At 30.5% G+C, this 15,986-nt stretch overlaps 1 protein-coding gene across 1 annotated transcript; it reads left to right on the top strand.

Moving 5' to 3' along the window:
- Positions 1 to 6,015: 6,015 nt before the first annotated feature.
- Tdc2 (Tyrosine decarboxylase 2) lies at positions 6,016 to 15,974 on the top strand. The gene is made up of 16 exons (XM_067282659.1): positions 6,016 to 6,111; positions 9,449 to 9,649; positions 10,572 to 10,685; positions 10,848 to 10,899; positions 10,971 to 11,041; positions 11,110 to 11,244; positions 11,337 to 11,447; positions 11,515 to 11,547; positions 12,174 to 12,335; positions 12,472 to 12,539; positions 12,606 to 12,676; positions 12,755 to 12,774; positions 12,838 to 12,936; positions 13,013 to 13,114; positions 14,486 to 14,707; positions 15,340 to 15,974. Exons 2-16 carry the CDS (start codon positions 9,449 to 9,451, stop codon positions 15,601 to 15,603), a joined length of 1,725 nt encoding a protein of 574 aa, XP_067138760.1. The 5' UTR covers positions 6,016 to 6,111; the 3' UTR covers positions 15,604 to 15,974.
- The last annotated feature ends 12 nt before the right edge of the window (positions 15,975 to 15,986 follow it).

Here is a 15,986-nt window from a genome sequence, read left to right as displayed (position 1 = left end):
TTTTGTGCACTTTCTTAATTTGCAGAGCACCATTTTTAACTTTAATGCAAAAAAGAAAAAATGAAACGAAATTCTAAACAGAGATCTAAAAAAAGTCATGTTATAGATATTTCCTATGCGTATAAAATACTTTACCATACTTAGGATCTGTATTTGAGATCCTTTGTATGAACTGTAGGCTTTTCTCCCTTATAAATAGAAAGTATTTTGAAGATAATGTAGAATTTTATAATGTAATCCAATACTAATGTACTAAATTAACAAGTGCTATAATTTTCATCTATGTTTTGTTCTTTATTCTGGTTTTACAGTTTTATTTTATTTGCAGGTGAACTCTACGATCAATCTTTTATGATATAGAATATATTTAGGATCCCATATTTCTAAGAACGTAGAATATATTCAATGTTCCTTGCGATTACATAGCTACATAACAAATATGAAACTGCAATTTTATACGCTATAGACATGAAAGTTTACAGATCTTTAAGTCCATAATTACATAGTTTATAAAACTCTGGATTATATTTAAGGTTGTAGAGTTAAATTCGCTTACATTATCATCCACACTATCAGTTTATGTATGTTGAATGCATAAGTATGGATATAAAAATATCCCTACTTATATAAATATAGGGTTCCACATTTACATGATAAATACGGAATTTTGAATATAATCTGTAGCTTTTGAACAGAACCATTGTAAAAAAGTTATCTTAAGCGCTATAAACTTACACAAACCTATAGTTTTATGTTACCTATCGCATACATACCTTGTTAAATTTGTTATAGTTAATGTAAATATGCAAATTATATTTGCATACGTTAAAACTGTGAATAATCTTGTATGGTATATTGTTCTCTCGTTTGTCATTAATATTATTGTTAAATTTTCAAGAAAATAAATTATAAATCTTAAAATAAGGTATTCAACACAAGGATAGACAGTAAATTATGGTAAAAGAACAATAATAATGATGAGGAAGGGTTGGTCTTGAACAGTAGCCGAGTCGTGACAATGGAAAGTTAATGGCCACTAGCAATGCCACTCTTCCATGCTCGACCATAAAACAATTCTCGAGAATTCCGTGTGGCCTTTACTTGACAGGTTTATTATAGAAAGACGACTTTACACATTGATTTATGTATCCCGATTGAAGCAGAACGTCACCCGTGACACTAAAAATTCACTAATGAACGATTTTCTGCTGATATGTTCACTCCGACCCTCCTCAGAAAACGAACGTTTACAGCAGCATAAATTGTGTGAAAGGTAAGATTTTGTTAGATATTATAAGTAAGCATATGATACCATTAGATATGTATGTGATGTCAGTTAGGATGCCAAAGTAGGATCCTAAATATGTAAAGGCATGATACTACTAGATGTGCAGACAGGACATTACGACTACGTAGCTGCACATCACTAGACATGTAAAGGTAGAACAAGTAAAGATGTGATACTACTAGACATATATATATACTACTAAATTTACATGTCTAGATATAATGCTACTAGGTATGTAATGACGGATGTAATTAGATGTATAAATAGTATATAAAAGGTATGATTGTATTAGAACGATAGGAAAGATGCCTTTAGAGAGATAAAAATGTGTAAAGGTAGGATTCCATTAAAGCAGGAAAACAGGGTGTTGCTGATATCTTCAAGAAGAACTCTTAGAGGTGTCTACTTCTCAATTTGTCACTCGCTAATGAAGAGTAAGGTCAAACGAGAGGTGAGATAGTAAAATCAATAAAGAACAGCGGGAGACAATCCACATTTATATTGTCATTAACTTCGCACCAGAAGGATCCATCGGAATAACACATTTATCTATCCCTTCTTTTACACCAAAAATACATTTAAAAAAAGCCCGAATTCCGCATCCAGAGCGAAGTAGCAATTTGCATTAATGATCACGTAGGTGTTCTCCTTAGGTGGTCCACGGTTAAAGGCAACAACAGAAATAGCCAAGTGCTGTTTTGTAAGGTTTTTCAAAGAAGCATTGGCTTTAGTGTCGAGTCGGAATCATTGAATAAAGACAGGCAGATGAAAGATGTGGGGGCGGAATCTCGGGGTATTCACAAAGCTCATTCTTGTCCAACAGATGCACGATTCGGGGGGACACATGTCGAACTGCGGGGTTCTATAGTTCCCGCGTGCCTGCTCTGGTTCTCTTCCATTGTGAAGCTCTATGTATTTACTACCTGTCGGTGTCTTTGACTTTTGACCGGTCGGACTTCTTCAAAAGCAAACCACTATTAATTAACGTAGACTTGACCGAAAAGTCTTCACTCCTCGACTAATGGACGAATCAAGAGATTATTAAAATCGGGTAACGAACCATCTAATTTGCTGATTAACCGTTTTAACAGTCTGCAACAGAAATCTACGCAATGGATTACGTGAATTTGTAAATATTCAATTCTCAACATCAAATAAAATTAAGATAAAAAATATCGCCATTTTACCGTATTTAAAGATTAATTAAAATAAAATTATAAGAATTGGGAAATATTTGTGTAAGCGCAAGAAAGTACTCATTATGCAAACCTTTAATGCAAGTTCTTAAATGATGAAGTACTTAAAACGTAGTTTTAGATGCACGAAAGGATTTTTAGATGTTTTATACAGGTATAATAGGCATTTTTTAGACTTTTTTACTTATATAATGATTATTTTTTGATCCTTAAAAGTTTTTAGATGATATCAGGCAGGTATAATAAGTGCTTTTAGATGCTTAAAACATTTTTAGATGTTTCTAGACTCGTGTTTGTTGTATTTCTTTAATACTTAAGAGAGCTTTTAGACAATTAAAACAAATATTTCGATGCATAAATTGATTGTTCTTTTTCTAGAAAATCTAAATATTTAAATTACTTTTTTAAATTCTGTTTTTTAATTAATTTAATTGAATTAAATGAACGTAATTAATTAATCTGCAATATCTCTTTTTTATATATTACGTAATGACAATCAACAGATGGAACGTGGATATTTTCATCCCTTCTTCAGTTTATGGAATGGAAAATTTTATAGCCACTAACTATAAAAGTACGGAACTTTATTCCCAATTTAGAAGTTTCGTGACGAACATTATTAACTTAAAAATACATATAAATAAACTTAAACATTAAAAAATACATTTAAAAAAATTCAAAAGCTCATTTCCTTCCTACAAATCAAACAGAAATTCTGAATTAATTATTATTTTTAGGAAATAGGAAATAACCGATTTCAAAATTATTTCCTTTGTAAACACAATCAAAGTGTGTTTTTAGATGAAAACATTTCGCAAGTACATTTTTAAATTAATGCTAATTAGAAGTAAATACAGTTTAAGATTGATAATGTATTTAAAATAGAGTATAATTAATAAAATTTGTTACAGTGTGATAAAGAAGACTTCTGTAAATAAGAATCCACATAGAACGGGTACATATGGACTCTTGAAGATTCTGAAAGCTTTTCAACGTGTTTCCTCCACCTTGCTCTTCTGTTACTGAACCATACCTAAAGAAAATCAATATGTATGACTCGAAATTAGTACAGTAGAGCATCGATTATCCGACCCCTCCGATTAACCGACTTATCGGTTAACCGACCGCGTTCTAGTCGGCAAATTCAAATGTCTGCTAGTGATGTGGCACTACAATATTTGGTTATGTCTTGGCTACTTTAATATTATTTTTGTTAAATTTTTGCATGTTTTAGCTGGCAGCACTGGCTCGACCACGAAAGGAGGCTAGTATTTAAACTAGGCCTAATACACTATACTAATAATGTATTTTTTCATACTTTTCGGTTATCCGACTTTTCAGTTATCCGACCAACCACAGTCCCCAATTAAGTCGGATAATCGATGCTCTACTGTAATTCTCTCGGTGGGAACATAAAATTTTTGTTTAAAATGCGAACAAATTTTTAAAAATTCTTGTGAATTTCGCCCGTACTTGATTAGTTTTCTGATTTGAGAAGTATTTGTATTTATGGTTTAGAAACAAAAAAAAAATTGTGGTTCATAAATTCGAAGTAATACAATATTAAATTTATTTAGGTCAAATAATAAAGGTCATTTTTCTCAAATTGAAGTCGAAATATTTTATTTATTTATTTTGATTTTGGTAATTTTTAGTGATTTTATTTAATATAACAAATGTAGTTTCATTGTAATCACTCTCAAATAGTAAACACAGTCCAGTTTTTTTTGTAATTTGTTCTTTTTTTAATTCTTAATTATTAAATTTGATAGGAGCCAAATACAATTTTAGTGTTTTACATCTCTTCATTCATCCTTCAGTTGCAACAATTAAAATTCATAATGATCAAAATTTAAATCAAATTTCATTTAAATTTTGATCATTTTAAAAATTAAATTAATATTTTTTTCAACACATTCTATCATTATTTCATAATTTAATATTCTAAGTACAGTAGTACCTTGCTAAAAGTATAAAGTAGGCTTTATTAAGCGTGAAAGTATGTAACAATATACTAGTTAAAAGTATAAAGTACAGGCAGCCTTTTATATAACACACGAACAAAGTGTCGTGTTATGCGAATCCGTGCTATACGAAACAAACGAATTTGTGTTGGAATACCGAAGATACCGCCGTTTTTCATTCGTCATTTTTACTAATGATTACTCACTTACGGTTAAAAAGAAATGTTTAATAACACTAAAAGTGTTTAAATAAACTTTATACATTAATCTTTGTATTTAGTAAAAAGAAAAAAGCAACAATAACGACATCCGGTTGATAGGAAAGTAAGGACGAGGAAAGAAAAAATTTCACTGACGGTTTTCATTAAAGCAAATCTGACGAAAGGCACAAAACAAATAGATTATTCGATATTTATTTATTCAAGTAAAGGAGTTCGCACTTAAAAATTGTGAAATTTTGTACGGAAGATTCCCGAAATTCGCGAACCGTGTTGTACGGAGGATTTCCCCAATTTTCCACGGTTGGAAAATTGGGGAAATCCTTCGTAAATACCTGTATATTAAAAGTGAAAGTATATTGTTAAAAGTATAAAGTATATTTAAATATGTTTTGTTGTATAATACAAACAAATGCATAAAAATACAAAGCTCAAGTTTACAAGTGTTTTATTTATGTTTTCCTTTCCTACAGCCGTTAATTTTTGTTATAGTCCTCGCATTCTTTATTTTTGGTCTTTTCTTTTTTTTTTTCCTATATTTTAAATCTAAAAAGCAAAGTTTGTAGGAAAAAAAAAAACCTAAAAATCTCGAAATAACGTTTCTTGATAAAGAACTATTAACTATTGTTTATTGAAATTTTTTATAATATATTTCCTAATACTTTGGCAATGCATTGTCAGACTCAATAATAATAACTCCATAAATTTTGAGAATATTATAATAAAGTCAATACAATAGTTATCCGAACAGTTTTAAAGATATTTAATAGTTTATTTTAAATAAATAAAAGACTTTTTTTTAAATATTCAATACAGAAAAACTTTAATTTTCGGTTGAAATAGGGATTTTTTTCGGCTCCCCTCTCGACAGCAATATTTTAAGAATATAACTCATTAAAAATAATTATAAAATTGCATTTAGTTTATTAAGAATTTAAAAAAGCATTAAAAAAGAACCAAAAATTAGATTTATTGTTTACAAATCTCACGGTTTTAAAAAGAATTCCAAGTAGTCAATTATTTACAAATCACAGTTTATTTAATCGATTTTAAAATGGTCGGTTAAAAAAAATCATAATTCGGTCGAAGGGTCGAGAGGTAAAATTTTAAACGTTAAACCGGGAACAAATCGCAATAAAGGAATAGGGGTCACAGGTCAAAATAAGAGGTCAATCTTTCTGGAAAGCCAATTAACTCGCGAACTGTTAATTACTCGTTTTAGTAAGATGAATAATTAATTGTTAAATGGAAACGTGACAGAAAGGGAGATTTATTCGTTTATGAAATCGGTACGAAATTCGAGAGGATGCAGTGCCATAGTGATCGAGCCGTTTCTACCAATCAGAAGACGACGACGATGCTGACGATCACAGCAAAATTCATATATAAAGAGAGCGGATAACATTGATATCTGCCTTCATCTTGGAATTCTCTTACAAGACGAGGTGAGTTCAAATGTTTTTTTTTTTTTTTTTTTTTCCTTTCCTCCATCCTCTTTTTATAAATAACAACTTCTGTTCTACGCTTTCTTCAACTCCTGTTCGTGTTTATTCAATTCTAAAGCCGCAACTTTTACTTTTACTAAACTCTACTTCACTTTTATTTATTAAAGAAGATGGAGATGAATTATGACATTTTGGAATTTCTTAATATGAATATTTTGGACTTTAATTCGTTTTTTTAAAACAAAATATTTTAATTTTTGTGAAGGAAACGTTTTTTTTAAATCTCTTAATTATAATTAAATGTAATTATAATATTTTCTTAATTAGATTCGACTGGAAGTTTACGATAATAATTATCATATATTTCTTGCAATTTTCTATGTTTATAATCGAAAATTTAAATAATTTTTTGACTAAAAATTACGTAAATTTGTGCGAGTTTTCAGCAGAAAATCAAGAATTTTTTTTTTAAATTTATTCAAAAATAAATTAAATATTTAAAAATTCAATAGATAATAATAATAATAATAATAATAATAAGAGAAATTTCTCAGAATTGAACGAAAAAATAATGTAAATTTATAAAGCTTATAATAGAAAATAGCATGCATTTTTCTAGATTTGTAATAAAAAATATCGAAAATATTTCAAATTTTAAACTAAAATAAACTTAAATTATTTTTGATTTTAGATATAAAAATTAAGTTTATTAGATTTAAATTCAAAATGACTTAAAAGTTTTGTTGAGACAATTAATAAAATGATGTGTATAAATTTAAATGACGCATGATTAAAGCTTCGCGAGTTGCGACATTTAGAAATAGGGCATTCTAAAAAACTAAATACTAAAGATTTATGTAATAATAGTTTTTAAAAATTATTTTTTTCAACATATCCTATGTTTGACATAAAGAAAAAGAGGGAAATATTTCGAAAGATTACCGATTTCCTCGATATTCCAAGAAATGAATCTAAGAAGACTTAAGTGTAAATACCGTTTTGACAAATAGAAATGATTCTTTTTTAAAAAAAATAACGAAGATAAATCGTTTAATTCTTAGAAAGAATTTTAAAAAAATTAAATAATAAGCATAATTTCCAAAGATTTTTAGAATTTCATAACTGGGCATTATCGAAATTAAGTGAAACAACATTCGATAACACTTGATTTTTCGCTGTGCTAAGTGCTGAAAAAATGTCCATTTTTTGTAAATAATTCAAAAAATTAACGAAAATTCGGCATAATTTTTAAAAAATTCAAAGTTTTTTAGAATTCTGATAATTAAATACCATCAAAATCGAGCGGGAAAAGCATCAAATAACGAAAATGGCCCCATTTCTTGGGACTAACTCGAAGAAATTAATATTAATTCGAGGGGCTTTTTTTAATGATTTTACTACTTAATATTATCGAAATGACTCGTCAGAACAACCAAAAAAACACTTAATTTTTTCGAAAATAATACTAATAAATGGGATAATTCAAAAAAGAAACAAGTGATCAACACCATTACGCGTTTTTTAGATTCCGTAATTGAATATAAACAAAACAAAACGAAGAAGAACACCCAAAAACACTCGACTGTACTCTTAATAACCCTATTAATTACTATTATTAAACATACAGGTGTATGTTTACGTAACGATAATAAAATTCAGTGAAGAAAATTTATTATTTAAACGAGATGGAAAGGGAAAGTAAGGGGATATATATATATATATAAATAAGTAAATAAATAAAAGAGGAGCCTGTTCAAGTATGAAATAGCATTCCAGCACTTTATAAAAGACCCGGATATAAAAGGGGGGAAGCGTGTGACGTGGTATTTCTTCCCGTTAATAGAAAATGGACGTCACGCTTTTAATTACGCGCGTTGTCATGGTTACGGAATTCTATTGGTTCTCCATCACGATATGACAAAAGAGATGTCACTCTACTTCCAAAATGGCACCGTATTAGCTTCTTAATTCGAATATTATAATGTCCACCCCCATTGGAAGTCTTCGCTCACTTCTTTTCTTTTTTCTTCTATGTAACCTGTTGACTAGTTCTATCAAAATTACAGCTTGTAAATAAGTAAAATACACGGGCATTAATTAATTTGGGGGAAGAAATTAAATATTCTAGCGTTTTAAGTGTCGAAGGGGGAGATTAATTAGGATAAAGGGCTTCCTAATGGACTAGACTCGTCGAGTAATTAATAAAATGATAAATCAAAATGGCATCATTCTTTTTCAGAATTTAATTTCATGATAATTTAAGATTATGTAAAGGCTTTTTTTTTATTTCTTTAAGATGTTGCTCTTGTAATTTGCTTAATTTCTTTGTTAATTTATGCGTAAATTATATTTAAAAAACGGAAACTTATTGTAAAAAAACTCTTTAAATTTATAAAAGTTGACGTTATTCAGAAGGATGCGAGGCGTGAAATGTGTATTTTTTTCTTCAGAATTATTTACTAAACTTGGATTTTATTGGTGAATATGTTAATGCATCAATTATTTTTTTCGTTTTTTAAAAATTTATCAACGAATTTTTCTATTTTTAATTAGAAAACACGAAGGATTTAATTACGTAAAGGATTATTTGTGTTTTTAAAGTTTATTTAAAGGACGTTGCTCATTTTTTTTAAACAACCGTTTGTAGAATTATATTCACTTTTTACTAATTATTCGTTAAAATGTGTTTATTATCAGCAAAATTAATATTCCTTGAACCGTTTTCATTTAAAGTAGCACATAGTTATAACGTTACACTTATTTCGATAGCTATTTTTAAAGATTAAACATTCGTTTTTATTAAATATTCCTAGCGTTATAGCCATTTTTTAGTAGTTCCTCCTAAGATTATGCTCATTTTTAATAAGTATTCCTAAAGATTACGTTTATTTCTATCGATTATGCCTAAGATTACGTTGATTTTTAGCCCATTATATTCGAGCTACTTACGTTTTTTAAAGAGCCACGGCCCTAAATATACGGATAATTATTTGATTATAACCATACAAGCTTCACAGTACCAGAAAGTAGTGATAATTCTAAAGACACCCGCGACTTAATACATTTTTTAGATAATTTTTTTAAAAAAGTCCAACAATAAATATAATCAAAATTTGAAGATAATTACTTTAGAATCGGATTCCGAAGCCGGAATTTGGTTTAGAAAGGGACGGAATCGAAAAGGACGTTGGACAATGGGACACCTGACGAGCAACTGACAACCGCAGACACTACATTTCCATCCAAGTCATTTGTCGAGTGTTGGACAAATAATGCAATTTTCGACTCCCTACACTTACCCGGTAAACGAGCTTTATTTATTTATTTATTTTCTCAGATGGACACGGCGGAATTCAGAAAGAGGGGACGGGAGATGGTGGACTACATTTCCGATTATCTGGAAAGTATTTCGCAGAGACGAGTCACCCCCAACATCGAACCGGGATATTTACGACATCTCATCCCCTACATCCCTCCTACCAAAGGGGAGAAGTGGGAAACTATCATGAAAGATGTGGAAAGATATATCATGCCGGGTGTAAGTATGACGGGAATGCTTTTACTACTCTTTTTTTGTATGTAAAAATTGAATTTTTTAAATTACTTTTTTAGATTTTTTAAAGAAGAATATGTAAATTTTGAGTTGGAAAAATTTAAATTATTTTGTACTTTTATCTATGCGAATTAGCTGTGTTTAAAGATTGATCATTTTGGATCTCCTGTGGAGTGTTTTCTTTATATTTTCTTATTACAATGACTCGTAGAGATCCTTCTAAGCTTATACGGCGCTCCTACAAAGCGTCATATGGAAAAATTTCTTATGGATTCGGACATAGACCCTTTGAAAAGTCGTTCCACAGAAAATTCTAGACGGGTTTCGTAAAACATTCTAGGCACAGTTCGAGATTCCAGACGTATACCTATAGAAAATTCCGAATTCTAAACAGGCTCAATAGGAAATTCCGAATATTGATTCCATAAAAAATTTCAGAAAGTTCCTCGGAAAATTTGAAATAAGGGTTCTTTAGGAAATTCCAGACAAGTTTCACAGGATATTTTACACATATGTTCCGTAGGAAATTCCAGATGTAAGCCTGGTAAAAAATTCAAAATAGATTCTATGACATTGAAACGTTTCGATGTGCTTTAACTTATCATTTGATAAAATTCATCGATTAAAACTCTGTTTTTCCATATTCACGTACCGTATCCGTCTTATTGCCGTTTTTAGATATTTTAAAGTTTAGTTTTCTGTCCGGGATGCTAAACAATGTTCAAAAAATCGTTTTCGTACAATCTAGAATTTACTGTGGCACCGCACTTTTAAAACACGGTTAGTTCTGCACAATTAATTGGCAGAATTTACAGCAAAAGATATACGTAAGATATTACTCGCGCTTACAATATGCAAATTAATTGATGCAACAGGTTTAACGCTCATTTATTTTACGATGCAACAGGTTACGCATTGGCAACATCCTCGTTTCCATGCCTATTTCCCTGCCGGCAATAGCTATCCTTCGATTCTGGCAGATATGCTGTCCGATGCCATTGGATGCGTGGGTTTTTCTTGGGTAAGAACCGTTATTTTGTATACATATTTTACATAAGAACAGTCTTTTCATGTGTACATTCAAGAGATTTTCTTAAATAATCTTTTAACTATGTTTGGAAAGAGAGTAAGAACCCTCTATTCCTTGTGTTCAGTACAAGTAACTGACTATTGTTTTCTTCAGGCTGCGAGTCCTGCTTGCACCGAATTGGAAACTATTATGTTGGATTGGTTAGGTGAGTATTTTTTAAAATCATTTTTATACAGATTCTCGTTTTTTAAACACAATTTTATCAACGATTTTTAGGAAATATGATCGGTCTGCCTGAAGACTTTCTTTGTCTATCAGATAACAGCAAAGGTGGAGGCGTGATACAAGTGAGTTTTTGATATAATTTAACATAAAATAAGGTAAAACATTATAATATTTGTTAATATTTATAAAGGGATCGGCCAGCGAATGCGTCTTAGTATCGTTGTTAGCTGCTCGTCACTCGACAATTCGAACTTTGAAACAGCAACACCCTTTTGTTGAAGAAGGGGTTCTTCTTTCTAAACTGATGGCATATTGCTCGAAGGAGGTAAAATTTTACATTTCTAGACCATTTTCGCTAAATGGATCCCGTAGATGATAGTTCTATTATCTAGAGTAACACGAGTTCTTTGCATTTAGGCACATTCCTGCGTGGAGAAGGCAGCCATGATTGGTTTTGTCAAATTGCGAATCTTAGACACGGATGATAAATTCCAATTGAGAGGTGCTACCCTTGCTAAAGCCATGGAGGTACAAAGGTCGATTTATCTAGAAAAGAAATGCAAACATGCATTCATTATTTATGTTTTTATTTTAGGAGGATCGGGCAATGGGTTTAATTCCCTTTTTCGTAAGTTTCTTTGATTTTTTTGGCAAAGAAATCTGGAAGTTCTTGTGCAAAATCGAAATAAACTCGCAGAAGGCTTTTTCCACAAATGCGAAAATCTTTCACAATGATAAATACTAAACAAGAGAGTGGTTTTCAATTAGAAAACTGTTCTCATTAGTTTCTGAGTGAATAAAACTACTTAACGGCGGTAGTTACGTGGAGTTTTCCGGATTTTCTTCACTCGTCTAACAGCTAAATTGGGGTCAGTTTCTCATAGAAAGTCTTCCCATAAATCGTTGTAATTCTGGATTTATGCAACTGACTCTATCTATACTAATGCAAATCTTCTGTAACTTTAAATCGTAAATTTCGGACTTCAAGATCCACGAGTTCCCCGAATTGAGAAGTTAGATTATGTCCATAAAAGATACTTTCATTAATTTACTGAGTGAAGTATGAATCCTCACATCAGCATGGGTAGATAATTCTGTGACTGTTTCCCTAGTAATACGATTTTCTTACAGTCCGATAATTATAAAACTTCGCATTTCTTTCTCACTTTATTGCACCAGAACTATTGTTTTATATTTATTAACCAATTTCATTAAATTTTGTGAGCTTTTTAAAGGTAATTGTAAAATATTTAGGTAGCAGCCACTTTAGGAACTACTTCCTGTTGTTCTTTCGATCCCCTTTACGAATTGGGTCCCGTGTGCCAGAAAGAAGGAGTTTGGCTTCACGTGGATGCTGCTTACGCAGGAAGTTCCTTCATATGTCCCGAATTCCAGCATCTGATGACCGGCATCGAGGTGAGAGTTATGTCATTTCATTTCGCCCGTTGCTAAGGTAACGCATACCCCTGACTCTATTCATCGACGTCACCATATTTCTCACCACTTTGCATTGTTTAAACTGCCATGATTAAGACCATTATATTTTTGCCAGTATGCCATGTCCTTCAATATGAATCCTAATAAATGGATGTTGGTCAATTTCGATTGTTCCACTATGTGGTGAGTAACAGTGAATTTCCTTCGTTTCCTCGCTGTATTTTACTGTTTAACGAGTTAATTTACTAGGGTAAAGGATCGTTTCAAGTTAACCCAGGCTCTGGTTGTCGATCCTCTGTACTTGCAACACAGTTACTCAGGTTAGAAAGCTCTTAATGACTTTACGAAAGTACCAACTGCTCACTACAAATTATTATTACTTTTTTTCCACCTTTTAGAAAAGGCTATAGATTATAGGGTAAGTTTTATTTTGTGTCTTTTAGAAATTAATTTATAAAATTAATTTTTAAAATATTCATAGCACTGGGGGATACCATTAAGTAGAAGATTCCGCTCGTTGAAACTGTGGTTTGTAATTCGTAAGTATGGATTAGAAGGGTTGCAGAAGTACATAAGAGAGGTAAGTTTTTTTTTAGTTTTCAACCCCTTCTACAGTTGAGTTCTGTAATGAAAACATATTTGGTGTGCCGCTAAAGCACGTAAGACTGGCGAAGAAATTTGAAAATCTGGTGAAGAAGGACGACAGGTTTGAAGTCGTCAATCAAGTGCAACTGGGTTTAGTTTGCTTTCGCTTAAAGGTGAGCAAATCTTTAGTAAAGTGAGTTTAATAAGTAGTTTATTATCTAAAATCTATCATAATTTGAATTTATTAGAAGAAAAGTTTGAGTGATTTTCTTATAATAAATTACTCGAAGTTTTTATATGCAAAATATCGGTTTTTCATAAATTCTCGCTGCTTTTATGTCATTTCATCATCAAATTTATTTATTAAACTTCAGAATTCGTCTAAAAGTTCGTTTTATTTTTAAATAATTCATCATAAAACTCAATTTTTATGGTAAAAAACACGCAAAAGATAGTAGTAGCCGGTAAAAACCATTCAATTTAGCGCTTCTCTGTGAGGAAGATTTAAAAAAAAGTATTTTTAGAATTGTAAATTTAGTTTTTACATTTTTCCATAAAGAAATATTTTAAAATATTTTATTATTTAAATTTTAAACGATTATTAAGAAAATCCAGTTTAAATTTACACATATTTTTGTAATTTTTCCCAAATATACGATTCTTTTTCATCCACAATGCTAAATATTACGAAATAAATCATTCACGAATGCATCTAGGAATTGAACACATCATTAATAGTATATTTACATTAGTCACCTAGCAATTTTATTACAATAATTAAAGTATTCTACGTGTTCAACAGCAAACTCTCGTCGATTATAATATAAAAAATTCGTAATTGAACACGCTAGAATTTATTACTAAGTACAGTTTAAACGCTAAATTATACAATACCAAGAAGGTCAAAGTTCAGTTCAAATGGTGAAATGATTATACAGATACTAGATTAAGCCTTTGTATAATGCTACATTGCCTAATTCTACAGAAGTCAAAGGTCAATTAAAGTATGCGAGATAGTTATTCGAGTGACTAGCTTCACCCCTCCATCGACTGCAAGGGGTTGGAAGTGATCAATAAAGCATTTTGCTGATCTTTTATTAAAAAAGAACAGCAAAACTTCTGCCTCTTTGGTACTTTGTAAAGATGCCACAAAAATACTAAAGTACCATAAAAGCACCAAAAATACCATACCAAATAATCATAAAGTTCTATAGAAAACAGAAGCATCTTTTTTTCTATTATAAAATTGCTTTATAAAATTCCCACACAACTTAAGTTCGGATTCTAGATATGAACACATTCCTTTGAATTACACGCAATCGTGGGTTCGGATCCCATACACGGAGGTAGATAAATAGGTAGTATATATTTTATATGATTTCTGGTCTCCTCGACACAAAAAACTGTTAAAATAATCCGCATAACCATAAACATAATTTAAATTAAAGTTTTTCACACTTACGATACGCTTCTATGGATATATTTGTGCAGTGTTTCAATTATACTACTTAAGAAATTTAATATATCAACATACGGTGTTTCAGGGATCCAATAACTTGAATCAAAAGCTCCTCTCCTCCATTAACGCATCAGGTAAATTGCATATGGTTCCGGCATCATTAAACGAAAGATACTTCATCCGATTTTGCGTGTGCGCTCAGCATCCAACGGATGACGACATCACTTACGCATGGAAAGTCATCACGCAATTCACTTCCGATCTGCTCGAAATCATGAAAATGGACAGCAATAAAGAGAAGAATAGAGTAATGTTTTCTATTTTTCTATTGTTACATCAAATATTTTAAAAGTAAAAACTTATTTTGTAATGGTGTCCATAATTTCAATCAAAACAATTAGAAAGTCGCGGGTTCGCTTGTATAGGTTTGGCTTGTATCATTTATACACTAAAGTCCTAAATTTGAGCGTTAATTTACATATCTTATGCAACAGTGTGTGCATTTTGAACGTTGTTTCACATAATTTATTCAATACAGAGTAAATTTTCAGCGTTATTTTTTAAAATTATCCTTAAATATACTTTAAATAAATGTGAAATTTTCTATTATAACTCCTCTATATAGTATCGTGTTAAAACTGCATTTATAAAAACCTTAATTTCAATTTATAATGGGAAATAGAGTTTCGCTTTACGACAGTTGGCAAGAACAAGTCGCATTAACTAGGGGTCAATCACGTTCTCCACTCAGAAGCAGAATATATAAGTATTTTGTGTTGAAGTGGAGTTCAATCATTAAATATTCTAAAAAGAGCAAAATAATACTAAACTTACTTGCCAAAGTACTATCAACCTCATTTTATTATGAATGTTCTTTAGATTTTGATGTAATTTTGAGATACTGGATGTATCCAAACATAATTAAATTTTCCATTTTAGGAAGAGGAAGAGGAAGAGGAAGAAGAAGAGGAGGAAGAAGAGGAGGATAAAGAGAACAAAGACGAAGAATCTGTAGACGAAGTTTTCCTTCTAGAACGCAAGAAACGTCACAGCTTAAAATACAAGAGAAGCTTCTTCGTCAGGATGGTGTCAGATCCCAAATTATACAACCCTAAGATAGTCAGAGCCCTTTCTTCTACTGGAAGTAGGAGACATACCAGTGATCCCATAGACAGTGATACAGGTGTTATAACACCAGTCTGAATTATGGAAATAATTTAAAAATATAAGTAGAAAAACTTCATTTATCTTACGTTTTGTGTCCAAATAATCAAAAATTATCTAAATCTAAAGCAATTTTTTGTGGGAAAAACAAAGGGTTTTACATTTACTTTAGTGATGTAAAGTTGTTCTCAAGTATTGATAAATTCACTAGTTCTCCCTTTGATTAGTAGTTTATATTTTTCTGATGTTTAAGGATCTATATAAATATATATACATATATAAAGTTAGATTTCTGTAAATGTGAAGATATCAATTGAACAAATGTGTAAATACTGTATGTAGTGTATATGTTAATCAAACAAATAATAATATCAAAATGTATTTGTTATTTAATTAAATTAAAAATTATATTATGGGCATAT

Source organism: Centruroides vittatus, unplaced genomic scaffold (assembly GCF_030686945.1).
Source record: "Centruroides vittatus isolate TY-2023 unplaced genomic scaffold, ASM3068694v2 contig_964, whole genome shotgun sequence".
Lineage (NCBI taxonomy): Eukaryota > Metazoa > Arthropoda > Arachnida > Scorpiones > Buthidae > Centruroides > Centruroides vittatus.
Note: the sequence above shows the minus strand (reverse complement) of the source record. Positions and strands in the feature narration are given on the sequence as shown.